Here is a 27,674-nt window from a genome sequence, read left to right on the forward strand (position 1 = left end):
TGGCTGGTTCACAGGACATTAGCAAAACAGCCCATTCACTGCTTGAAAGAATAATGTAAACTCAGTGTGTGTTTTAAAATTGTTGGGATTGCCTTCTCTGCAATCGATGAAGTGAGCTGTAGCTCACGAAAGCTCATTCTCAAATAAATTGGTTAGTCTCTAAGTTGCCACAAGTACTCCTTTTCTTTTTGTGAATACAGACTAACACGGCTATTACTCTGAAATCTGCAATCCTTCTCATCCAGGGGGCTAACTGTGGGAAGAGGCTTCAAATGTCTACTTTTCCCTTTACAAGCTTCTCTCTAGGGGAAAACAGACAAGTTCCTGGGCCTTTTTCCTCCAAGCAAGCGCAACCTTTGGAGAAGAGGGTTGGTGGCTTGTGGCCTCTTTTTCCACCCCAATGGCCCAGCAGAAATTGCCTTGGATTCCAGGGGAAAAATGACACAGGGCGAGAACCACCAAATTTTTCAATAAATGCTAGCTTTCTCACCAATAGCCTTGCCGCCCTGCCTTCCACATCTAGTTTTATTAGTAATTATTGTCCAAGAAAATGTGGCTACTTATTCAACAGAGGATCTCTTAAAAAAAAAAAAATCTTAAAAGTTAGTATGTTTTGAAATACAAATTATCTGCAAATTATATAATTTTGTTATAGACACACATGCTGATTTTCAAGTCGCATTTAATTTTTCACTATATGAACAGTGGTTTAAACATATTTATTCAGTCCTCAAGTATTTAAGTGAGCTCCACTGCAATTTCTTTTGCATTCTGGTTTTCCTGGCAAATATTTTGATAGTTCCTTCCCCAAAACCAGACTTTCCACTTTCTCAATGCCAATAATGGCTCTTCCCTTCACACTCAAGAAAGCAGAATGAGTGGTCTCCTAAACCAAATAGGGGTGGGAGAGAATAGACAAGCACCTTGTCTGTAACATGATCTCTACTAGCCAATAGAGAAGATGGAATTCCAAGTAGGTCCCTGAAAATTTATTTCATTCACATGCACTTCAACAAAAATCTTACCTGAGTCACATAGAGGGGATCAGTTAAGATCTCCTCCGCTTTTTGTACCAGATTATGAAGAATGGGATGAAATGGAGACTCCTTTATTCCAGTCAGGGAACGAAGACAATTAAGAGCAGCCCTTCGCACTTCACACACGGGACTCCCCAAGTTAATCAGCAGAGATATTACCACTAAAAATGAAAATGGAAAAAATTTGTTAAAACTGAGCAGTTAGAATTCTTACATTATTATCTACAGCAATACCAACAGATTCCTTTATATTTAAAGGGTCTGCTCTTTTCCTTAAAAATCTTGAGGGATATACAGTAACTATTTCTAATATGAGCCATGTTGAAATCTGGCCATAAATTTCATCACCAAGATGCTTATATTATTGTTTAAAAATGAAGGACTTAAGTTTTACTACTAAAGCCTATGTAGCATCCTTTTCTTGTTTAAAATTTGTGTTACGCTCTACATAAAAACATGGTGTGATTTCTCAGACACAAATTTCAAAAGCAGGTGGTGATTTGACAATTGCATGCACAAGTATTACATATGAAAACAACACTACAGCTCTGTTATGGTTTTGATTTGTCAAAGACAAAACATAAGGAAATTCAAATGTATGGTTTCAACAAGAAATGTAGCACTCATAATACAGACAGAAACAACATGACAAGAAAATGAATGTTTAACACTTTTTCTAGAGCACAGATATCACTTTTTATTAACATGTGACTAAGCCTTAGCAAGACAGAAGTATATGGTTTCCCTGTACCTGGGGAAGAGGCTGATACCAGCTGTTTTTTCTTTTGGGCAGCCTGTGATGTAAGCATTGCACACCCTATATACAAAGCTCGAGTCTGTAGCATCGCATTCACTGTGTAGTTTAGCTGATTTGAGAGGTTATAGTTATAGGTCCATAAAACTGAAAGGAATTTGAACAGATCCTCTGAATCTTCTAAATGTACCTTTAAAATAAAAAGTTAAATATATTTGTTACCTCTTTGTCCTGTGTACCTTTACATTCTTTTATGCAAAGTACTTTTTCTCTTATATTTTCTATTATAGCTTGAAAAGGTATTTACAGAAACACCCATTTCATTTAGATTGAGACTAAAAGTGTTGAGCATAATATAAAGCTAACATTAAGAATTTTTATTCCTTGTTTGAGGACTCTGTCCTTTTTTGGGCAGCTGTTAACCCCTTGCTGCATGCAGCATTCTTTATGCCATCCTGAGAGCTTTCTATAATTTTACTTCAACTGAAGTCTTTTTTTTTTTTTTTAAACTTTTTCTTTCAGAGACTATTGAAATCAATGTCATTTGACACAAGGATTTCTGAAGCTCTTGTACTTTTAATACAAACTGGAACCTTATCTTTTCAGTTTGATTTGTGGTTGTCATCTAATGATCTGTTCTAACTTATAATTATTATTAAATATGAGTATTGTGGTGCCCAAGGCCCCAATTTGGTTTGAGGCCCCACTGCGCTAAGTGGTGTACAAACATAGCCCCTACCTCAAACAGCTTTTTTGAGAGTAAAGTACTGAAAGACAATTTGGCACCATCCTCAGGGGCGCAACCAGAATTCTTCTAAGGAGGGAGACTAGGTTATGCACTAAGTAGCAGAGGTCACTACAAAAGATGTATGTGGAGGTAGGTGGCCCTGGGAAATCTGAGTCCCAGTGGAAAAGGGGAGCTGGGCAGGGGGGCAGTGGGAAGCCCTGGTAGGGAGGAGAGGGGAGCTGGGCGGACAATAGGGGCAGTGAGGAAATGGGGGAGGACAGGGGATCAGGCAGTGACCCCGCACAAAGCCTGTCCGATCCCCACCTCTCCACTACCTGTGCCTGGCTCCTGCTCCTTATGGGGGGCTCCACTGTTTGGGCGGGCCCATACCTAGTTCCACCCAGTCCTGTCTATAACGTCCTTGGCTCCTTCTCATTCCATGCAGACTGGCCACTGAGCACACCCTGGCTGGGCCTGGCACCTGCTGGCTCACAGGACACTCTGCAGCCAGGGAGGGATAGGGGCTGCCTGGCCCAGGAGATTGGCTCCCTGCAGCCAAGCTCTGGCACCCCACTCATACCCTGCAGCCAGGCCCCCAGGTCATTTTCCCCCCCGAACATACTACATGCATTCTTACCATGTTATATGGTAAACCAAACAGCTAACTAGATTTCATGGGTTATGTTATCAAGATATACAACTGGACATAGTTAAGCACAACTACTTTTCTCTATTTGAAGCAGGTCTGCCTTGCAGTGTTAAACATTTCTCCATTCAGGCAATCATAATCGCTATAAAAACTGTCCATATAATGAAATCTTCTGTAAAAAGACCTTGAGACCAAATTTTAAACCATTATAGGATGTTTATTAAATGCTTTCTGCTGTATATCAATGAAGACTAGTGCACAAAAAGCTATGTTAAAATACCTGAATTGCACTATACAGTATTTAGTCTTAGATTATATTTAGAAATCGTAATGGACTTCAGACAACCCACAACCAAACCTTTTACAGAAATACATTGCTTAGTGCTTAAACAGTCTTCCATTCTCACTCAGATGTTACCATGAAGCAAATAAATATTTAAGCAGGATCCCTTGGAATTGTTCTCAGCTTTCTTTAAATTTTATGTAGCGATTCAAAACAAGTTAAAGAAATAATTCAGAATATTCACTAAGAACAAAAAAACACACACACAAAAATACCTTGAACAAAAGACTCAGCAGTGCTCTGAACTGAAGAGCATCAGCTCCCTCACTGGCTCCACTGACAATGACGTCAAACAGCCCCAACAACAGGTGTAAATACTCTCTGCTCTTTTCATTCAAACTTTCAGGATTCCACCAGATTTCATCTATGGCCATGAGCAGGACGGAGAAAAACAAAAACCCCATTATTAGTTGTATAAAGTACCTTCAAGGTATGTCCACCCTGTGAAAAAGGACGTAAGGCATGGCCATGACCAGCCCAGGTCAGCTGACTCAGGCTTTCGGGGCAGTAAAATTGCAGTGTTAACGTTTGGGCTTAGGCTGGAGCCCGGGCTCCCAGAGCCTCCCCCTTTGCAGGGCCTCAAAGCCTGGGCTCCAGCTGAAAGCCCAATCATCTAGCCTGCAATTTTATAGCTTTGCAACCCAAGCCCGAGTCAGCAGCATAGCCATACCCCTGAAACAACTCCCCCAACAACTTTGCAGCTGAAGAATCTAAGAAATGTGGCCGTTTTCAAGTCTAGAGAAAGGAAATTTCTAGAAATCTGTTTAGTGTAACAAAATAGTATAAGAAAGCAAAGTCTGTGTTTTGGAGAACAACTTTTAATGGGGAAAAAATCCCATGGACCTAATTTTTTCTTCCTTACTTCACATGGTCTGTGAAGGTTCGCGGTTTGAGTTCTGAAGCTTACCTTTCATAAAGGATATGGGAGGCTTCAGGCCACTAACAAAGCTTTTCAAGAGAAGCATGAGCATGGCTGAATCTTCTACATCAACAGCCTGACCACAGTTGAGCTTTTCTATGTATTTATTCAACAACTCGACTGACACCAAGCCCCCAGGCACTGACTCAATAGGCCATTTTGCAGGAATCACCTGAGAATGAAAACATAACTTGAATGTACACCCACACAACCCGTCGACTCTGCCTGCACCTCTTGCGGCGCTGGAGTACGGGAGTCGACGGCAGAGCGCTCAGGGGTCCATTTATCGCATCTAGACTAGACGCGATAGATCGATCCCCGCTGGACCGATCGCAGCCCGCCAATCCAGCGGGTAGTGAAGACATACCCTTAGAAGTCTTAATACCAGCCTTAAGAAAATGCTGACAAGTGTATTTTTTTTTTTAAAGGAACAGAGGCAAGATTTTCTGTCCATCCCAACGTTGCTGATCTTGCTACTCTACTTATGAAAGAGACCTTACTCTCAACAAAAGGAGTATCATCTACAAAATTACTTAATTCTTACCTCTGCAGAATGACTGCCTTCGAGTTGTCTTATTTTTCCCTCCAGAAGACTGAAGATTCTGAGAGCCAATGACCAATAACTTTCTTCCATTTGTGAATTACAGCAGCACTGGACAAGCACAAAGCTGATTACGTGAGCAGTTACTTTCTGCCTCATGCTGTCAGATTCATTTTCAGCTACATGTATCAGACCTTCCACCTATTTAAAAACAAACAAACAAACAAACAAACCCCAAAAGCCACAACAGTGTAAGAGACGTCACAATATGCTCTTTTTATGTCCTTGCTCCAGCAATGTCACAGGCAGCAGAAGTTCTAAACTTTCCCACACTTCCTTATCAACTACCTTAATTATGACCTGATATTAACACCTCTATTGGTGCGAGGTCAGTTTCTATGGCCAATTCAGTCACTGGTCTCTCCTCCAACAAGGGTACCAATCAATACAGAAAATGCCATTGCAATAGGCAATGTGAACATTTGCCCATGGACATCTGTCTGTCTAAACTGGACAGAGACCTTCAAACTCATTACATATTTGTTCTCTGATTGGCAAATGTTTTGGGGGAAACATAATGCCCATAAAATAGTTTTGCTATGGTTACACTAATAAGGCACCTAAATGTAGTATTCTGTGTGTCGTATACAAGGTTTTCCTTTTTATGAGAGAGTTAATGGGCATTAAATTATTCTGATCATTACATTTGGTACTATGCCATAAATATATTGTATCATCAGTTGGATAATGCTGTAAAATGTAACAAACAGCATATTTCACGGTCCCACGAATCTCATTCTGTCTGCTATAGCAATCATCTATAAGTACATACAGAAGTTTGGATTACCATTAAAAAGAATGTATTTTAATTGTGCACATACCATCTGTAACATTAAGGAAGGATCCCCTGAAGCTATGTTATCAGAAAACAGCAGGATCATCTTCTGATTGGCCATACCAACCAAATCTGCAGACTTGATGGATTTTATCACTTTTTCAAAAGCTATTTCCATAAAACAGAAAAGGTGGATACATGAATCACAAGTGAAAACACTGATAGCTTGACAATATTTAGAAATATTTAAACACTTTAAGCAATTAATTTTCTTATCACCAACATCCTTGCTTTTCTTTACTAAGCTCTCAAACTATTGAAGCTTTCCATGTGCATTGCCTCTTGACCTCCCTTGCTTAATCCCACTCCTCTGTTTGCATCAGAAGAGTTTATTCTAAGAACATGTTATTCTTTCAAAAATAAAAAAGATCCCACTACTCAACATGTCAGCCACCCCCGTTTCACTGTTTCCTCTATTGTTTAAAGTTCCTTTTAAACCTGAGTTCAACTAGAATTTTGCCTCATTAAAGTCCAGATGACTTGGCCTCAACATGGCAAATCAAAGTCCCAAAAAAAGTCTCCTCAAATCAGTTACAATTATAGATGTTAAATGAACCAAAAGAAAAAAAATCCCACTTCATATCAAAGTATTTCTTTAAATTTGAGTAATAAATGAATAAATAAATCACAAGAGTTTAATGTATGAATACATAACCCACTTTCCAAAGCTTTTAGACACACATTAGGGGTGATAACTTCTTAGTGGTGGCCCAGCTCTCTACCACCTATATGAGTATCAAGTTCTAATGTCCAATACTTTTTCTTTACTCAAACCAATTGTTTTTAACAGCTTACCTTCTGGCCAGCCCTTCAACAAAGGATGTAGGGAGCAGAGGCCAGATTCTGATAGACAAACTGCCATTTTCCATTCTGCAGATTTTGAATTATTATTAGTGATTACCATAAATGGTAGCAACTGCATTACTATTTGATTTAATAGCTCTTCCCTCTCATTCAGAATCTCTTCTTTGAATAAAATGTTTATTGCTCCCTCAAGAACCTTATACCTAGAACGCAGGAAAAAAGAAAAAAAAAAAAACGCTGAAGGAGCACCACTTGATTACATCACCAATAACATTTCTCCAAATTGTTTCTATTTCCTATTGATTCAAATTAGAGTTTGAATAGCAAGCCAGAGAGTAAATGAAAGTCACAAAAAATATCAAGTAATTTCAAGTCTCTCTCAATATAAAATTACCACTATAAAATTACCACAACTAAAAGAATCCAAAGTTAAGATATGACACACACCACCCACAACAACCACCTCACAACCCAAGCTCCATCCATTAATATTAAAAGCTTGGGGGGGAGAAAGGGGAAGACAAAAGAAACACAGGCACATACCACTTCCCATTCTTTGAAAGATCAACTCTTTGAAATAGAGTCAACAGACTTGAAACAGTTATTTCTGGACTGATCTGTCCCTTGTAAATCTACAAACAAATCAACGGATGCAAAAATTAAATGACCAATATACAAGATATAAGATAATCTATGAAACTGTGATAGCAAGTGCATCACTGATCATATTAAATAGAAAAATTAAACACTGATAAGTGAACTTATGTTGATCAGCTAGTATGTTTATTATAAGGAAAAAGAAAATTAAAGTAACTTCTAGCAAGCTCTGGTTTACTAGATCCATGAAGAATATGGTCTGAATGCACAGCTGGATGGAAAATGCATTGATTTTGAAACAACCAGAATGTTTCATAATGAAGTAAGTTTTTCCTCTATGTAGTATTTGTTAAATGCAAATAAAAAAAACCCCAACACATGCTAACAAAAAGTTTTATTTCTGATCATTCATGTGTTCTGTTCATCTCTCTTTGTGGTCATTGGTATACCATTTCTTAAAATCAACCACTCTACAAGTGTCACAAGGAAAAATCCTACCAGAAATACTAATAGATGTAATAATTAAAAATAGTTTATGTAATGATCTCTTCTCCCACAACATACAGTATTGCCTGATGTAGAAATATTAGGCAAGACTTTAGTAAGTTTGTCTCTAATCAACTGTGTTTAAAAAAAAAAAAGAATGCATGCATGCTTATCCCTATCAAGACCAAAAAACTTTGACACAGATGTCTTTTCCTAACACCTAGAGCTTTTCTGGGAGGGGGCTGAAGGATCCTCTTATTTATTTGCATAAAATGGACAGAGTAGTTTATAGGATGAGCAGAACTCTGGATTAAAATATGTTCTAGTGACCAGATCAACACAGTACCCTGGGTTTAGTAGTCTCCAAGAAGAGAAAAAAAAATGTAAAGTAAGGAATAGTCTGCTAGCTTTTTGCTTCTTGGTCCTATTAAAAGGATAGAGCTACACACAAATTCTTGTCAATGCCAGTGGGGTCAGTGGAAGGGAAGGCACAATTAATATAAAGCATTAATTCCAGACCGCTTCTGAATATAGAGAAATAGCTAAAATCTCACTTGACCTATCAGGAAACATTGACTTACCTCCAAGGCACTGAGAGCAGTCATAACAACCTCCACGTTGTCATCCATAAGTCGTGCAAAAATGGCTTCTTCTATGAAGGACTTGTCAAAGCCCTCCTGAACAAAGAGGGAAAAGCAGTTAAGGAACATTAGTTTCTAAAGCCTTCTTGGCAGTATAACTTTCATGACATATGAACTCAAGTACAGGAGAATAAAAGCCTCAGTTAGGGAGATGCTAACTGCTAATACCAGTGGAAGAAAGAAACAGAAGTATCAGACTCCATTGTGGGACCACAAGCAGCTTCATAAACTGGAATTAAACCCAGACTCTGGATGACAGGATCCAAGTTTAAAGAAACAACAACTGAACTGATTGAAAACAACATTAAGGATAATGTATTTGTCATATTTTAGTGTGATGTTTGTCTTGTCTTCAGTTAAAGTTTCTATAAAAAGACCCTCTGAAGATAACAGACATCATTTAACTTCTTTAAATGAGAGACAGAGGTACCAACCTTTGATGCTTCAATGATCTCCTTCAAATGCTGAACAGCCAAGACTCTGACGCGTGGCTGTGGATGATTCAGGCTAAGCACCAGAGAGGTATCCGAGTCTTCCAGAAACTGAAATGTACATTGCACAGTTGCTCAATGTATGTTGAAAATTAATCAATTAAACTTTGCGATTAATTGCGATTCAGATGGACCTGAAGAAGTGATTTTTTTTACCCATGAAAGCTTACGCCCAAATAAATCTGTTAGTCTTTAAGGTGCCACCGGACTCCTTGTTGTCCATGTGTACACAAGCCCTAAATTCTCACTCTGCCAAGGTAAGGAAGCGCCCACACTGCATTTATCTAAGGGTTCTGAGAAAACTTGAATGACTGAACCCAGATAGAGGCAGCTAAGAAGGTAACTCGAATAGACCAGATGCCCGCAGCTTATCTCAGCAACCCTGAAGTTGCTTGAACACGGAGTCCTGTGTCCTAATTTTACATACCATGATTTCATCAGTTGGCCACCCATTTATAGAATCTGCGCTATTTATGCAGCTATGTTTTCTTGAATTGGCCTAAAGTGTCTGAAACACGGCTTTTAATGGCCCATAATCTTTACCAGTTTGCATGTTTGATTTGGAGGTAGCCAGCTTTGAATATGAAGAAATTTAGCTATAAAAGAATGTAAAAAAACCAAAAAACAAAACCACACATTAATGTTTTCTTGACAAAAAAAGCGTGGAGTACAAATGATTTTGCTGTGCACTGGTATGTGATATGCCCAGGCTTTGTTTCTCTTTGGAGACAGCATGCTAAGAAGCTTAGAGTCACTAAATTCCTCTAGTCACTGAATATCATCAGCCTTTGAAATGAGTAAAAATCAACACAACAACATTATGAAAAATGTCTTCACAACCTTCCTTGATTAGAATAATGGTCGTCACTCCGCTGCCACCTTTTCTAATTTTGACAGTTCTGTCCAGCTTGCAAGACATTGACAATGTCCCAAAGTAACACTGGGGCACATGTGACCTTGTCACAACACAGCAGAAATCATGACCAAAGCAGCACAATATAAGCTACTAGCCATTTATTCAAGTTGCTCTTTACATTTGATAATTGTAGACATTATCACAGTTTTGATCAAGCACAATGGCACTTAAATCAGTCACAATGCAAGAAAAAAAAAAAAAAAAAGAGAGAGAGACAAGAAACGACAGATACATTCCAGTATAATACTACTGGCTTCAAGGCAGCATACCAGAGTTGATTTAGGTCCAGAAATTGGGTCCTTACCTACCTGATATTTACTGCCACTCACTGAGAGAGAGATAAATTGGTGGAAAAGATCTTGCTCATTCTGATTTATAACATCTTTCAGATACTCTTCCAGTACCAAGTCTAAGGCTTTAGGATATCTGCCAACAACCAAGAGAAACAATGCACAGAGAATTACTATAGAAGTTATGCACCAATTACAACAGAAATACATGCAGAGGATACAGAATGTTGGAACACTTGTTTGAATCACAGAATCATAGGACTGATTCTATGGACCTCGAGAGATCATCTATTCCAGTCCCCTGCACTCAAGGCATGACTAAGTATTACCTAGACCATCTGTTTGCTTAACCTGCTTTTTAAAATCTCCAATGACGGAGATTCCACAAACTACCATGGCGCTTCACTCCAGTGCTTAACTACCCTGACAGTTAGGAAACTTTTCCTAATGGCCAAACTAAACTGCCCTTGCTACAATTTATAAGACAACTGCATCTTGTTCTACCCTCAGACGTTATGAACAATTTTTATCCCTCCTCCTTGTAGCAACCTTTTATGTACTTGAAAACTGTTATGTCGCTTCTCAGTCTTCTCCAGGATGGATATCAATAATTTCAAAAATAAAAATAACATAAAAATAAATAAATAAAATCGGATTTTTGGGATAAAATGCTTTTTGAAGAAAAAGCCTGTCTAAAGATAGTTTTAATTAAGATATCTTTGAGCTATAATGTATCTCAACATGGAATAGGGATTATAAATTCTAATTCTATAGTATGAGACAATATATTCATGTAATGTTTAAAAAAGGTTTTGTAAATGAGTTCCAAAAGTTCACAGATTAAGGGACCCAATCTTATGGGGTTCCAGGGGCTTCTGTATAGATTATTTAGGTTAACCTTTCTATCTACCCAACGGGACTCAGTACTCAGTCTAGAAGATACCACCAGAGATGCTTAGTTTTGCAGTTCTCAAACTGTGGATTTGTGTCTCCAGAGATAACATACTTATTAATAGCAAAAATGTTTGTAAATAAATAATACCTAGAAATGAGAAACAACAGACCTCAACCCTACTGTCCCTCTGCAAACTTGTGTACACAAAGTCAAACCCTTACTTCTCTCTAAAAGTGCAGAGATTCAAAAAGTTCAATGAACAGAAGATGGTTGGGGGTGGAATAGATCTGGACAAGGAGAAGAAGTCTGGAGAAAATGTGAGAAGGGAGGGACAGGCAATAGAAACAAAAGTGAAACTGTTTAAGCAGCATATTCCCAAAGTCTTGAGGTTTTTCTGAGTATAGCCTTCATTGATTTGAGATCTACAGTACCATTCTCTCACTAGAAGGGCAAACCTATAATGGCAGCAGGCCATAAAAAAAACCCAGTTTGGGAATATTTTAAATGAAGTTCCTCTACCTGTGGGTAAGACCGGCATGTGTGCAAAATGCAAACAGTACGACACAGAAATACAAGGCCTGGTGGCCCAAATGAAACAACATCATGAGAAGTGTTCCTTCTCAGGAGGAAGCTGCGTTGAAGATGATGAACAGAACATGTCTGAACATGCAGGATCTTCATGTTGGTGAACTTTTTTATTTCATACTCCTTTCTTAAGGACTACCTGTCTTCCTTCTGGACTATTCTTGAATTTTCATGTTTGAGCAAAAAATATAATTGTTACTCTATGGTACTATCATTTTAGATGCAGTTGATAAAAAATACATAGCTAAAATAGGCAGATCTTCCCTTTACAATTTCACCTTTAAAATAGCACTGTCAGTGAATGCAATGAGCAATACTCAAGGTATTATTATGGTAATAATAATAATTTTTCCAAGAGACATCTAGGTAGCTGAAGTCCCCCATCACCACCATGTCCCGTGCTTTGGATGATTTTGTTAGTTGTTTAAAAAAAGCTTCATCCACTTACAAGTAATTCTTCAAAGGGTATTAATCTGATCGTGTTTTCATAAAGTTGGTCAATAATATAAAGAACCACTAGTATAAATGATTAACAGAAAAGGCTCAGTATAACTTAAGAGTGCTGGGAGAGGCTAACAGCTGAGGTGCTCAGATATTAAGGTGATGGGGAATGTACAAGGATAGATTTGGCTTTAATTACATGTACTGTAAAGACCAAAATTATGCTTACATAAATCACTCAGCATACCTAAGTGACAAGTATGAAGTCACAATTAGGATAAAGGTACCCTAGGTAAATGCCATATGAACACAAATTACTAACAGAAGAATATATTGATTCACAGTTGACTTACCATACTTTCATACTGCACAAAATGCATAGGAAATAAAAAGTAACTTACTTTCTTTCAAGAAGTCTGATGAGAGGAAGAAGTTGTTTATTGAGCACAGCCATTTTGGTGGAATCAGATTCATTCTCCACACCATAGGAAATAAACTCTTCAAGAAATTTACTAAAGTGACAAAAACACAAATAAAACAGACATGTAGACAAGACAACACTAATCGTCAGCATTATTAATTGAGACGAATAGAATAGTTTTTGTGATTCATAGCATATGTTATAAATACAGGTTTTCTTCTGAGTTTAAATTTCATCCCCGAAGTAAATTTCTCTTTGTAAGGCCCCAAGCCGACAAAGATTTATCCATGTATTTAACTCTGCTCAAAGGAGTCATCCCAGTGAAGTCAAACACCCAGAGTTCAAACACCAATATGTCTGCAGGATCAGGGCGCGTCAGGAACCCATGAAAGCTGGGAAGATAACAGACATTCTGACACAATGCTAATTATGTTGTCACAAATTAGGTGCTATTGTAGCTGAAGTTAACATACATTGTGGAAAATAATCGAAATTAGCTCACCAGGCCAAAAGGCGATCTAAATCCTTTTCCAGTGCTACACTTGTAAGTATGGCTTCTAGATGTCTCTTATAGATTTGGTTATCTGTCACTTCAGATTCCTCATGCCCCTCTTAAGAAGAAACACACAATTAGACATTTTTTAAAAGCAAGATGAACAGTTGTTTTAAAATAAACTCTCTACATTTATTACACCAACAACCACAGAAAAAAAAGAGACAGCAGTTTCTTGTGGATTAAGCACATAAATGGGAGACTGGAACGTACCCCATCTGTAACACTATCCTGCTATGTGCCTTTGGTCAAGTCAAGTAACCATGTGCTGTACCTTACCTTCCCAACCTGTAAAATGGGGACCATAAAGGTTATTTATTTCCTATAGATCTTTCAATGATTAAATATTACGAGCTGCTCAGTATTATCACTATATGGCTGGAGTAAAAATTGTGGCAACTGTTACATATGGTCTCTCAAGCGACGTTCTATGTGCAGCACTTGACAAGGATCTTCGTAAAATTAGACTAGCTCTCACTAGATCTAGTCTCACCGGAGCACTGCAAATGAATATCTAGGTGCCTAGCACATCACTAATCTGCTGTTGCATTTAAAAAAAACAAAGCTATTCCACAAGCCTCATAGAAAGAAGACCACGAGCAGTTCCTCACAGTTTGGAGTAGTCTATCATCAGGAACAATTAAAACTGATTTATCTAGCGAAGTTGCTACAAGGGTTTACCCAGAAAAAACATTGGGCACATGCTAATATACCAGCAGCGCAGTCAATAATGGAGCAAACCAGGTGCGGCAGCAGGTAACGCAGAAGGGGAGTGACATCATATGCAGCTGAAATGCCATGCAGGATAGTAACCAGGTCTGGAATGTTACACAGGTAACGAAATGGCCTGCAAAGGAGAACACCAAAAGAAAGACTGAATATTGCTCTGGGTTATAGCTTAGCCATCACCTTCTATTATATAGAACTTTCAACTGTCCACATCATATTGTGAAGTGGCTCACCCTCAATCAAAAAAATAAAAAGGGTTACAGGGGATGCATTTCCCAGTTTTCACCGGTTTAAGAATTGGTGCATTTCACATTCTGCAAAGGTACAAGGTACTGCCAATCAACCATAACTGTGCCTTGTTTTTGGGCAGTCTACTTCCCTTGTTTCTTGAAGTAGTGGTGGTAGGGAAAAGGGAAAGATTGAGGGGTACTTGTATGTGTTGGGGAGAGATGAGTGGGTCTTCCTTAGAAGACCTCACCACCATTCAACTACTAGCTCCGCCCTCCTCCAGTGCCCAGTTGGGCTAGGACAGGTGATCCAAGGGCAGAAGGGAAGGTGGTAACTTGTGGGCTGCAAAGAGCACATCTACCAGCTAAAGGGAGGGGAGCCCCAGAATCTCTACTCCACTTCAGGGGAGGGGGGAGGAAAAGGGGGTTGGCAGAGGCCTCTCTAGTTACATGTGAACTAGGCAGCTGCCTGGGGCAGCCAGGCCAAATCTGCCACCCGAGGCCTATGAGGAGGGGGTTGCACACCGAAGTTTTGATCAGGGTGGCAGACTGTTCTGCATGGCCTCTGGGGCTGATATAAGGGGAAAGGGAGCAGAAGGACTGCAGAGGCATACTCATCTCAATGGGATGTGGTCAGATGGAAGGACGACACCCTTTTGGTAATGAATGAGACCTGAAACAATAGCTCTGAGCTACTGCAAAGTGCTCCATTCATCTGAGCGGATATTCTCACCCCCACCTCAGTGCCTGGGTGCTGTGCCACACATTGATTATGCATCTTACCAGCTTTCCATACTGCATGAGCATTGTGTGCCTGTGCCAAGCACCAAGGATGTCTGTTCCCAGTGCCCAGCAGGAGTTCAGCAAACCTATCCCACAAGAGAACTGATTCATTTCTGGTTGGAACTCTTGCTCTGGCCTCTCTGCTATCATCTGCAATGTGGCAACTAGTTCTTCCGTATCATTCTGTCCCCACCCCAGGCTTCACATCCTGGACACAGTCTTGCCCACCAAACCGTCCCAGGGAAGGACTTGGGCAGATAAGTAGATGCTAAAATTCCTCAGAATTGCATACACCATTAACACTTCCAAAAGGAGCACCATAATGGCCCCGGACACCAAGGGAAAGGTGGGTTGACCACACTAACGTACTCCGAATGCAGAACTCCAGAGAAGAGGATTCTAACTAATGGCTCTGGCATTCAAGTGCTTGTTCCTCTAAGCCACCATGTGAACACATTACTCTGTGTTTCACTCTCTAAGGAGTTTCTGAGGAAACAATAGCTCTCACAGATGAATAAGCATTAGCAATAAAGCTTCCAGAGTGCAGTAACTTCAGAAATATTTTTGAACTGGTTCTTAGTACTGGTCAATATCCGTTCCAGGAGCAGCCCATGCTATACATGTCAAGAAAAATTCTTTCTAACTCTGCATAAAAAAAATAAGAACCTGATATTATAAGCAGCTCATTTTAGGGGGGCTGTAACTCAGAAAACCACTGACCAAATTACCCCAAATGTGCACTATGGACTCTACCCTAGCCTCTCTTGTGGCATGCCAGTTTTCAAGCTAATCTCCTCATGCTTTTGCGATTGATACCTGAATATTACAAGCAGCTTATTTCTGGGGAGGAGCTATATCTGAGGAACACCTGGACAAAAAGACCTCAAACTTGTACCACTAACTCTACCCCTGACGAGACACAGAAATCTTCAAAACAATCTTGATTACGCAGGTGGATTTTAGAGCACTTTGAAATATTGACTGTCAAACAGTATGGTAGTCTCAGCCTTAACTATAGTGCTGTGACCACCCTATCGTAATGACAGAATCCTTTTAAGATGGAAACTAATGATATTTAGGACTCAACTATTAAAAGGGAATCTGTCAACTCATGTACACTTACTTTTTCCCAAGACCCTCTCCGTTTTGGTTCTGAAGAAGAACGAGCAGGCAGGCCAATCCTTCTCTGGCTAGAGAAGGTGTTTTGGTCAAATTCTTGCTGATCTGTAATGTCAAGGACTGCACCAAGGAGGTCTCCATTGTCACTTTCATTGCCAACTGGCAGATGATCATGTAGGTTGCAGCTCTGTAATCCACTAGAGAGGATTTCAAACCCTACCAAGAGAGAAAGAATTCAAAGTGCATTTCTGCCAAGTTTAAGTTTAAAAAAAGTCTGTCTAAATAAGGGTACAGGATACTCTTTGGCCAACACTAATGCAATTGCATTATCCCCTTTTCATCATGTTAAAGCTTTAGTGAGCTAATTAAACTTCAAATCTAGACAGAGAAAAAAAGACATATTAAAAAGACATTAACACTGTAGCAAAGCGGGTAAACAGAGCCACCGCCAGCAGCAGCGCAGAAGGATGGTATGTTATGGTATTGCCACCCTTACCTCTCCGCTACTGCCTTCAGAGCTGGGCCCATAGTCAGCAGCCACCACTCTCCAGCCACCCAGCTCAGAAGGCAGCAGTGCAGAAGTGAGGGTGGAGAGGTATGGTATTGCCCCCTAACTTCTCCGCTGCTGCTGGCAGGGTGCTCCCTTCAGAGCTGGGCGCCTGGCCAGCTGCCACTGCTCTCCTGCCACTGCCAACTCTGAACGCAGCACAGAAGCAAGGGTGGCAATACCACACTCCCCCTACAATAAATTTGCAACCTCCCCCTCCCTCCCCACATCTCTCTCTCTTTTGGGTCAGGACCCCCAGAATGAGAAAGGCGGATCTACCCCATGAAATCTGTACACTAAAGTATACAAAAGACCAGATTTCACAGTCCATGACGCGTTTTTCACGGCCAACGAAGTTGGGAGGGCTTTAGCTATGGTTATCCAGACTCCCTTAGCCTTGAGGTGCCGTATTACGAGAAGCATATCAGATCAAAGCCAGGCGGACACAGCTCCTTATACAGTCCAACAATAGCAATCCTGAACTGGTCAAGGTTTACTCCATCATGCAGGATTGTGAGGTAAACAGGTATTGTACATCTTTCATAGTTAGCAGAAGCAGCCACAGGAACACAGAAAAGTGAGCTATGTTTTGTTTACCTAGTCTCTTTTCTAATTTATTCCAGGGAGAAAATCCCTTTTGGAAGCTAATTACAGGATTCCAGCTGGCAAAATAAGCCACACTGTATCATGCAAGAGAATGAAATACTGGGTACCTTTTGTACGTAAGGGAGCAGTTTGGAGACTATAGTGTCTGTTATCTTCTCTACAGCACCAAGAGCAGACACAATGGTGGAGGCGTAAAAAGTAAACAGGACCCTCAACTGAGAGACGCTGCCATCATGTACAGAAAAGATCTAGAATGAAGGGGAAATAGTTACTTAGGCATTAGGATGATGATCAAAAACATAATTAAAGTATTTAAGGTCTCATGTTAAGAGTTCCTGTTACTACAGGATTCTGCTTAATAGCACTTCTGACATTAACAACTTCTGATTAACAGCAACATTTCGCCAGGAACCAATCCTGGCCCATTGACTTTATTGTTAATGAGATTTGGATACTGGCAATGGCATGCCACTGACTGAACTCTTTTGAAAGAAAGGCCCTGACTGCAGGCAGGTTTGAGGGGCTGCAGCCAGGGAAGGAAGCACTAGGATGTGCCATTCCTAGCTGCAACTCTGCAAACATGCCTACGGCTGATGCTCGGCAAGCCCCAGAGCTTCCTTTCCTGGCTGCAGCCCGGTAAACCTACTTTGTCGTTTATTGGCAACTTCGAAATAACAGCAACCCTTTGTCAGGAACTGAGAAGTTGCTAATAAGTGTAATCCACTGTATTTGCATTTTGCTTATCTTGGCATATTCCAAAATTTTAAGAAAATGTAATTGCTACATCTGTCTTTCTTCTAAGATTTTATTACTACAAGGTTTTTGGGTTTTTTTGGGCCAGTGATTTAAAACTATGATTCTTTCTACCACCTTGAGATCAATGGGTCTAACATCCACAATTTAAAACTATTGTTAACATTTCAAAGCACAAACTTAAAATAGCCATGACAACTACAAAGAGGTGCCCAAGCACAAAAATTATTTTCAAACAGCGTGACAGGAATCAGGTGGTTTTTTCTCTCTTTTTTTTTTTTTTAAATAAACTTAAAGCATCTCAATTTTCTCCATAAGGATTACAGTAAAAATCTTCTGGAGTCACTCTGGGCCATCAGTCAATTTCCTGCATTAACCAAGAAACAAATCTCCTTTGCCCCAGCCTCCTCCAGCTAAAGTGCCCTCTCCCCTTCACCTCTCACTGTATATACAGTGCTGAAGTTAGCCAACTGCACATTTTGTCTCTCCCACTCGGGATTTTTCCAATTTTGCCTCAGATATTGGCCACCACCAGAAGCAACACATCAGAGCAGAAAGACCAATGGTCTGATCCATAGAATTTTCAATACTGTTCCCAATAACAATATTACACTAATTTCTATTAGGTTCTAACATCTCTGTAAATCAGAGTGGGCGCAAAGAAAAAAGATTTTCAGACGCTTCTGTGTATTGAGTACGTTTAGTGCTACACAATTCAGAATGTGCAAAAATAGCACATCATGATGCAAATACATAAGGGGGGAGGGGGAAGAGACACACAGACAGAAAGCAGAACTAGAACAATTTACCAACCTTTACAGATTTTGTCACCAGACTGCAAATGAAATCCATGAAACCCAGGTCTTTGTAGCAGTGTGTAATCAAAGCACCCCTAGCAAGGGGGACTCCTGGTTTCTGTCCAAGACAAAAATAAAAGAAAAAGGATTTAAAAAATATAAATAAAATTAGAATATACTAAAGTGAAATCAAACACACACACAAACTTCATTCATCTCTCCAAACCATATTAAATGATCACAGATATCCTGATTTAAACTGAAACAAGTAATGGTTTCCTCTCACTGGACTTCATTTCATCCCCTTAATTTTATATCAATTAGTTGTACATATAATTTTATATGTTTCCAAGTTGACTGCAAACATACTGCATAATAAAAAGCAGATTTTTTTTCCCTTTGCCAAAACCAGGGCTGTAATGAATTCTCCTTTAAAGAGAGAGATCAGGAACAACATGTGGATGTTGTAGTCCCAATGCTGCAACAGAATCTTGTAGCCACGACCCACATCCATAGAGCTGCAAACAGGGGATTGGGGGGAGGAGGTGCATGATAATAGATACAATATCAGGACCAGGACCTTACTAAGTTCTATTTCTCATACATCCTCTGAACTGTATCTTTTAGCTATTTTACCTTAATTGGATGCAACCAATTCCATTTATGAGTTGGGTCTCCAATTTTTAACAGCTGAATAACTCTCACAAACAATTTAGTCTCATGGTACGGCAAGACACAACCAACCAAACTGTCCTCGTTGTAAAGATGGATATGAAACCTAAGGAAAAAAGCAAACACAATCAGAAATTTCATAGCACGAGGTCCATACATGCTATTCTTGCAACACAGGTTGCAAATAAAAACCTGAAACATAGAATGCCATGCTGAATCAGGCATGAAGTGCATCTAGACCTGTATACTGTCTCCGACAGCATCCAGGACCAGATGCTCAGTCCAAAAAGCAAGACACCCTGCACTCAGCAGTTATGGAATAACCTGCTCACAGGGAAATTGTCTTTCTACTCTAATTAGTTAAAAGCAGATCTGTCAAGCGATTAAAAAAAATTAAATCGCAATTAATCGCGCTATTAAACAATAAGAGAATACCATTTATTAAATATATTTGGATGTTTTCTATATTTTCACATATTTTGATTTCAATTACAACACAGAATAAAAAGTGTACAGTGCTCACTTTATATTTATGCTTGATTACAAATCTTTGCACTGTAAAAAACAAAACAGTATTTTTCAGTTCACCTAATACAAGTACAGTAGTGCACTCTTTATCATGAAAGTTGAACTTAACTGTAGAATGATGTACAAAAAACCTGCATTCAAAAATAAAACAATGTAAAGTTTTGGAGCCTACAAGTCCACTCAGTCCTACTTCTTATTCAGCCAATCGCTAAGACAAACAAGTTTGTTTACATTTGCAGGAGATAATGTTGCCCACTTCTTGTTTACAATGTCACCTGAAAGTGGGAGCAGGTGTTCAGATAGCACGGTTGTAGCCGATATTGCAAGATATTTATGTACTAGATGCGCTAAAGATTCACACGTCCCTTCATTCTTCAACCACCATTTCAGTGGACATGTGTCCATGCTGATGACAGTTCCGCTCAATAACAATCCAAAGCACTGCAGACCAAGGCATGTTCATTTTCATCATCTGAGTCCGATGCCACCAGCAGAAGGTTGATTTTCTTTTTTGGTGGTTCAGGTTCTGTAGTTTCCGCATCAACGTGTTGCTCTTTTAAGACTTCTGAAAGCATGCGCCACACCTTGTCCGTCTAAGATTTTGGAAGGCACTTCAGATTCTTAAATCTCGGGTCAGTTAGAAATCTCATATTGGTACCCTCTTTGCATTCTGTGAAATCTGCTGTGAAAATGTTCTTAAAACAAACACATGCTAGGTCATAATCCGAGACTGCTATAACATGAAATATATGGCAGAATGCGGGTAAAAGAAAGCAGGAGACATACAATTCTTCCCCAAGGAGTTCAGTCACAAATTTAATTAACGAGTGTCATTAGCATGGAAGCATGTCCTCTGGAACGATGGCTGAAGCATGAAGGGCCAATACAGTTGTTTAGCATATCTGGCAGGTAAATACCTTGCAATGCCAGCTGAAAAGTGCCATGCAAATGACTGTTCTCACTTTCTGGTGACATTGTAAATAAGAAGAGTGCAGCATTATCCCCTGTAAATGTAAACAAACGTGTTTATCTTAGCGATTGGCTGAAAAAGAAGTAGGACTGAGCGGACTTGTAGGCTCTAAAGTTTTACATTGTTTTGTTTTTGAGTGCAGTCATGCAACAAAAAAAGTCTACATTTGTAAGTTGCACTTTCACAACAAGAGATTGCACTACAGTACTTGCATGAGGTGAATTGAAAAATACTATTTGTTTATCATTTTTACAGTGCAAATATTTGTAATAAAAAACACATATACTTTGATTTCAATTACAACACAGAATACAATGTATATGAAAATGTAGAAAAAAATCCAGAAATATTTAATAAATTTCAATTGGTATTCTATTAACAGTGCAATTAAAACTGCGATTAATCGCAATTAATTTTTTTGATCATGATTAATTTTTTGAGTTAATCGCGTGAGTTAACTGCGATTAATTGACAACTCTTGCTAAAGGGAAACAAACATTTCATTTTCAAAGATTTTAAAGCCAGCGAGGATCATTATGATAACCTAGTTTGAGCTTCAGCATAACAGGGCAGAGCAATTCTGCAACCCAATGGATGCATTTGCAACAGCCATTCATGCTTCAGTATTATTAAATATTTTCCACTTTCTATATTTGCAAACATCTTATGTAAATAAGGACAGTAGCATATTAGAAAATATTTAGTCCATTTTATCTCCCATTCTTTTCAGTTCCTTGGAATTAAAAAATATTTAGCACATACCAATATATTACACTAGACTATACCGGACAGAGTTCACATATTACATTGAAAATACATCAATTTTACATAGCCTCTTTCATTCTGAACGTTATCAAATAAATGCCTCTGTTGGATCATATTAAAGAAGTTCTGTATTAAAATCACAAATGAGTTTGATTCCCCATAGTTTAAATTCCAGGGTATTACTAATTAAGAGATCTCTTGGTTTTTGGTACGGTTTCTCTCGCTCTATGTGTGAAACTTGCAAGCTGCTAATTGTGTTAGTACATTCTAAGACAGAGTCTGTTCTCAAAGCAATTCTTTGTAACAACAAACTACTCACACAGAGAGAGACTCAAAGCAATACTCTGTAACAACAGAAACAGCACCCAGAGACTCCCCGCCCTTTTGTCATATTCATCTCGCTTTGTTAACAATTGTGATTAAAATAGAGATAGAGGATGTATGTGGATGGATGCTTGGTGTGGATAATAACTGAATGATCAGGGAGGTGCCAGCCTAAGAATGTAGTGTCCATCAGCTGAAGAAAGCGTCAAGTGGAAATAACCAGAGGACCCCCGGAGAGAAGACTGGAATCCACCCAACAGCCTCAAGGATGGGAGAACCAAAGAACAAGATAACATCTGGCAGCATGGAGCCTTCAGGACTGTGCCATCTGCTGACTGATTCAGCAACAGCATGATGAAGAAATTCCCATAGACTGGCATAGGAAGAAATTCCTATAAAAATGGACTCTAGAAAGTGAGAATTTTGGGGTCTGATTCTGCAAACCAACTTCCAGGAGCATCAGATGAGCATCTGACAAGGCCCTGCTCCCTCCTCATGTGCAGGCCACCTGGCCAGTGGCTTGGCATGAGCAACTCTAAGGCTGGTAACTATGATAACAACCTTGCAGAATGTGTGTGTGTGAACAAATATGGAATTGAATGGAATGTTACAGTTATAACTAACTGCTTACTATGATTCTTCCTGTATACACAATAAATGTGGCATTTTGCCTTTTCCCCTTTAATAAGATCCTGCTGGTTTTTATTTTATTGGTATAACACCTCATAAAATCCTGCAAAATGTTAACAGCTGCTTCTCCGTCCCAGAAGAGCCAACCACAGAACTGAGAAACTTTGGTAAAGGACAATTAGACAAACCCATACACAGAATGCCATGGAATCTTTAATAGTCCCAGAGAGCATACAGACCCTTGTTAAATTCTCTTGTAACAGACCCATATTCTAATTTGCAAGGAACTAAATTTATCTTGCCTAGTAAAGATGAACATCTGAGTTGATTGTGCCAGGATTTGAACCTGTAGTTCAAGGAATCTAAGTTCAAATCACACCCAAACTATTCTAACAAAAAAAAAAAAAAAAAAAAGGTGTGTGTCTCATAAACTTATGCATGCGATTTATATGATTACCTGTGAATTAGCCACTCCAAGCACTTTTGTGCTGGTTTAAGCATGAAGTAAGGAGACAAATGAATCAGGAATGATGAAATATTCTCATCCAGCTGCTCATTTACTGCTTTAGTCTGAACACTGCGTTCCAAGCCCTTTGATGTAAGACTGAACAAAGTAGAATGAAACATCTCAAAAGAAGGATCAATCCCCATTAGCTCTTCTAGGCCAGTGCACCCTAGGAGAGAAAATGGTGAAAATGGTTTAACACACAACACAAGTTCTCTACCTCAAAACATTCTTCTCCTACCCATCGAAGAATCATCAACATTAGTCTGCTATTTCATACTGCACTCCTGTACATCACTTTCATTGAATGAGTCATGCAAACTAAACTATTATGGTCAAATGTTTTCCCCCCTCCCATAACTGTAATGTCATACTGTTACACAAAGTATATTTTGCCACACTAGAGATAGACAACAATTCAAGCAGGCAAGCATAGTTTACTAGAGATCTGGGGACAGGAGTAGAAACCAGTAACTCTGTAATTCTAATTCCCACTCTGACAGTAAAGTTCCATCTGTGAATTTGGACAAATCATACCCTCCCTCTGCCTCAGTTTCTTCATCTGTAAAATCAGTACTTATTGCTCTTGCCTTATAGGAATGTTACAAGGAGCAAAACGCTATAACAATGGTAAAAAGTATTAAGTGTCTACTATGTACAGAACACACAGCAGAATAACCAAAATGGAATTTTCTACAGACGATCACTGAACATGTCTAGGAGCGGAGCTTTTGCTGCATTTAGACAGTTTTTAAATTGGCGGGGGAAAAGTACAACATAACTTTTCACCAAAATACAAGCATAAGAAATTAAAAACTTTTTAGAACTAAACTAAAATACATTATTTTCTGATCTATGAGATACATAGGCATGATGCAAAGAACAGCGTATATAGCCAATGAGTTGTTCTTCCTTTTACAGCATAATAAAATTTAAAAAAAAACTATTTAATTATTGTAGACAGGCTTGTAAATACTACAAACTAAGTGCAAAGTGACTTTGGGTGCAAGTAAAGCAAGGAAACCAACCAACAGAGGGAGACATGAGAGAAACAAATGTTCAAATACATCAGGGGTTCGCAAGCTGGTGGTTGGGACCCCTCAGGGGGTGGTGAGGTTATTATAGGGGAGGTTGCAAGCTGTCAGCCTCCACCCCAAACCCCGCTTTACACCCAGCATTTATTATGGTGTTAAATATATTAAAAAGTGTTTTTAATTTATAAAGAGGGAGGGGAAAATCGCACTCAGAGGCTTGCTATGTTAAAGGGGTCAACAGTTCAAAAGTTTGAGATCCACTGAAATACATGGATTCTCTTGGTGCTTAAATTCAAAGTTAACAGATACCTATGTTACATTAGATATAGATTGAGATAAGCTAAAAGGTCATCATCATGTTAAAACGAGGTCGATTTAATAAACTAGGTTAAAAGTAGTTTCAGGTACTACGCTTGCCCCGGAATCTCTCTCGTAACTTCTGAGGTTTTACAAACACATTTTTCTATTTTAAGAAGTTTTACTCTCCTACATTCCAGTGGGAAAGACTTACACAAATAGGGAGACTATAAAAGAGAAAGAGAAAACTAACTAAATCGAAGTGCTTTCAAAGGCACAAAGAAAAATAGGACAATTTTTTCCTCTAATCACTTTCAGTCATAGTGTTACCCACAACAGAAGATCATAACATTTTCTGACAGAAATGTGGCGTTTAAGCATCCCATGAAGTGAGCTGTAGCTCACGAAAGCTCATGCTCAAATAAATTGGTTAGTCTCTAAGGTGCCACAAGTACTCCTTTTCTTTTTGCGAATACAGACTAACACGGCTGTTACTCTGTAAGCTGACAGTGTCTCAATCGTCGCACTTACCTATTGCAAAGAAGGTGTCTCTGTCAATATTGGCAGCTTCCTTGCAATCAAACAGCAAGGATGCTGCTTCACTTCGAGACAAAAGGCTGGGGTCATTCTGAGGGAGAGCGAGCCGTTTCAGCTGGTGGGCGAGGGACGTCATTTTCTATATTTCTCTGGCAAAAACCTAAATGTTAAAATAAGTAAAATAAAACTCACCACACACAAACAAAGCAACCCTGCAACAAACTGCATTTGATCTCTGCCCTAGTTTTCTGCAGAGCCTGAGTTTACCGACAATAAAATACCAGAGCAACTGACTGAAGGCGAGTTGGTACCAAGGCGTTCAGCGGGCCCACGCGGGTGTAGCGCGGGGACGGGACATACCAAGTTCTTGTACGTTCACACTGCTGCGTTCCCGGTGACTCGCCACCACCCCGACACAGAGCAATTCATCACCCCCCGGCGGCCGGGCCCAGCGCGCTGAAAAATTTCCCAGAGCACAAGCTCTGCCCAAGCACCCGGGGTGTTTCCATGCAGCAGGGGCCAGACACCCCAGCGCTGCCGGGCCGAGAGGGGGGCGGGAGTGGGGGACGCTGGCTCTGCCCGAGCCTCATGGGGGGTCCCCGCCGCCCACGCACCCGGGAGCTGGCGGGGGGGGGGGGAATGGCTCTGCCCGTCTCACGGCGGGGGCGGGGAGGGCCGGTCCCTACCGAGCTCCCGCCGCACGCGCCTTGAGAGGCAGAGAAGCGAGGCGACCTACCCCCGCGGCCACGTGCGTAAAGCAGCCTCACCTCTGACCCGGAACCGGTAGCGCTGAAGGGGGCAAAAAAACAACAACAAAAAACCCGGCACGGCCAGTTGGGAGACTGAGCATGCGCACCCCAAGTCAAGTGGCGAGCTCTGGGCGGGGCTGGGGGCCCGCGAGCTGGCTCGGAGTGCGCGCGACCCGCGCCGCAGTCGACAGCAGAGCGCTCGAGCCTCTCGCGTGCAGTCGCTGCGTGGGATGGGGCGGGGTTGAGCCGCGCTGCCGCGGGTTCGCTGTGTGGAAGCAGGCGTCCGTCCCTGCTCCGCCTTGGCTGTGGGGCGGGGCGCCCCTAGCGGTGGGAGGCAGCGCGGCCAGTTCTGTGGTTTGGGAGTTGCGGGATGTTTTGAAGCAAGCTTCCAGCTCGCGTGGTGGTGCCGGGACCATTGCAGCTGTGAAGCCCCAAGGCCCCAAAAACCAGAGGGCAAATAAGAACTACCCATAGTGTGTCAGTTTCCTAAGCTTAGAAGCTGCCTGGGAGAGGGACCATTATTTTGCCTTGGGATTGTACAGCACCTAGCACAGCAGCAGGGTCTTCTAAGCCCCACTGAAAATAATTATTAATGTAAAATCTCATTAATTTTAAGAACGGCTCTTGATTTTTGAGTGCTTGGGGTTGGCAATGCTGAAAAATGACCCATCTTCCTACCAAATAGCTTCAGAAGGTCCCGTGCTGTGTAATATAAAGCCACCAGCCAGTTTAAAACCCTTATTTGTTACACTCAGGGATAATGTACTCAAAACCAAAATGAGAATGTGTTTTGTGAGAAAGTGGGAGAAATATGGGGGAAATCAAAATTAAAGCCAATAAAAATTAATTTAAAATTTTGATTCTGTTTTTAATCAAAATTTGATCCCCAAAAGCAAATAATTCATGTTTTCCTTGATTTTTCACCCATTTTTCAACAAACAATGGAAATGATTTACTTTTTTAATTTTGAAAGTCTGCGAACATTTTTGTGAAATTATTTTCCTCTACAATTAAGACCGTGACAAATTTATTGCCCACTAATGCTACCTTAGGCAGCAATAACTTGCCATGCAATGTAAATGCAAACAACCAATACAAGTATAATCCTATATCTTGGAAAGATTTATAAGCACGTGCTTAATTTTAATACTAGAAGTAGTTCCATTGACTTCAGTGGGACTATGCACAGTGTAAAGTCAACCATGTGTGTAAATCTTTATAGGACTTAGGCCACAAAGAGCAACTGAAGGCTGATCTCATTCCTGAGAATGTCTTTCCTGCACCAGAAGAGAGATTGAGTTAATTTTGCATAGTCCGTAGCTACTGTTAATGTGGCATACATCTGGGATAAAGGTAGTGCATGCTACTGTTACTGCATCGTGCACAGATGTTTAGGGTTACTAAACTGCTGTTTTAATGATAGGGGATTATGGAGAGGATACTGCTTGTTTATATGGTTAAGTGGCATGTACCTTGCCTGTAAATCAAGGTGCTAGTTTCACATTTTTCTGCATAGTTTACTGCTATGTACATCTTTTTCCTCCACAAGGGTGTCCTGCAACCCTCTTTTATTAAGCATAGTTTAACCCTCTGTGTGCTTAATAAAGCACACTTCCATGTTTTAAAACCCCACACATTACTGAAGAGTATACTTTTTGCAAAAGACAGAGCTATTAAAAAAGTGTTTACCAGGTTACCATAGACATGTCATTAAAATCAGTATTTATTAGCAATATGATTATTTCAAATACTCTTGTTCAGAAAAGGCAAACAGGAAGTGCTCTGTTATAAATTCTGAAAGTTCTACAGGTTTTTCATGCACCCCTAGAAAAACGCCTCATTAAGGCTGGAGTGTCTGCTGTTTTGTTTTGTTAAACGCAAAGCAGCAAGGGTTCAGAATCGTCTCAAGAGCTCCCATATGGAGTTAATTAGGTGCACTTAAAGGGGAGCTGACTGAGCCGTTTCCCCTGTGGGAAGACAGAGGTGTTTTTGATCAAACATTAGCATCGGGAATTCTGGTAAAATATATAAATATAGGGATTATGGGGAAAGGTGGTTGGTTGGTTGGTTGGTTTTTTAATTCCCTAACAGTAAAGCTTAATAAAGGCAGAGACATT

The 27,674-nt window shown here is 40.0% G+C and overlaps 1 protein-coding gene across 1 annotated transcript in view; it reads right to left on the reverse strand.

The window, feature by feature from the left end:
* The window catches only part of HEATR1 (HEAT repeat containing 1), a 53,027-nt gene extending 27,414 nt beyond the window's left edge, over nucleotides 1-25,613 (reverse strand). The window contains exons 1-21 of the mRNA XM_077813452.1: nucleotides 25,576-25,613; nucleotides 24,803-24,968; nucleotides 22,893-23,109; nucleotides 19,183-19,324; nucleotides 18,563-18,664; nucleotides 17,104-17,244; nucleotides 15,848-16,059; nucleotides 13,699-13,832; nucleotides 12,935-13,043; nucleotides 12,413-12,523; nucleotides 10,109-10,226; nucleotides 8,828-8,935; nucleotides 8,334-8,429; nucleotides 7,213-7,301; nucleotides 6,661-6,872; nucleotides 5,852-5,973; nucleotides 4,974-5,171; nucleotides 4,418-4,601; nucleotides 3,726-3,874; nucleotides 1,789-1,981; nucleotides 1,026-1,198 (exon numbers count right to left, since the gene is read on the reverse strand). Of these exons, the coding sequence (XP_077669578.1) occupies nucleotides 1,026-1,198; nucleotides 1,789-1,981; nucleotides 3,726-3,874; nucleotides 4,418-4,601; nucleotides 4,974-5,171; nucleotides 5,852-5,973; nucleotides 6,661-6,872; nucleotides 7,213-7,301; nucleotides 8,334-8,429; nucleotides 8,828-8,935; nucleotides 10,109-10,226; nucleotides 12,413-12,523; nucleotides 12,935-13,043; nucleotides 13,699-13,832; nucleotides 15,848-16,059; nucleotides 17,104-17,244; nucleotides 18,563-18,664; nucleotides 19,183-19,324; nucleotides 22,893-23,109; nucleotides 24,803-24,944 (2,952 nt within the window). The 5' untranslated portion in view covers nucleotides 24,945-24,968; nucleotides 25,576-25,613. The remainder of the gene's footprint in view (nucleotides 1-1,025; nucleotides 1,199-1,788; nucleotides 1,982-3,725; nucleotides 3,875-4,417; nucleotides 4,602-4,973; nucleotides 5,172-5,851; nucleotides 5,974-6,660; nucleotides 6,873-7,212; nucleotides 7,302-8,333; nucleotides 8,430-8,827; nucleotides 8,936-10,108; nucleotides 10,227-12,412; nucleotides 12,524-12,934; nucleotides 13,044-13,698; nucleotides 13,833-15,847; nucleotides 16,060-17,103; nucleotides 17,245-18,562; nucleotides 18,665-19,182; nucleotides 19,325-22,892; nucleotides 23,110-24,802; nucleotides 24,969-25,575) is intronic.
* Nucleotides 25,614-27,674: the final 2,061 nt, after the last annotated feature.

Source organism: Eretmochelys imbricata, chromosome 3 (assembly GCF_965152235.1).
Source record: "Eretmochelys imbricata isolate rEreImb1 chromosome 3, rEreImb1.hap1, whole genome shotgun sequence".
NCBI classification, from domain to species: domain Eukaryota; kingdom Metazoa; phylum Chordata; order Testudines; family Cheloniidae; genus Eretmochelys; species Eretmochelys imbricata.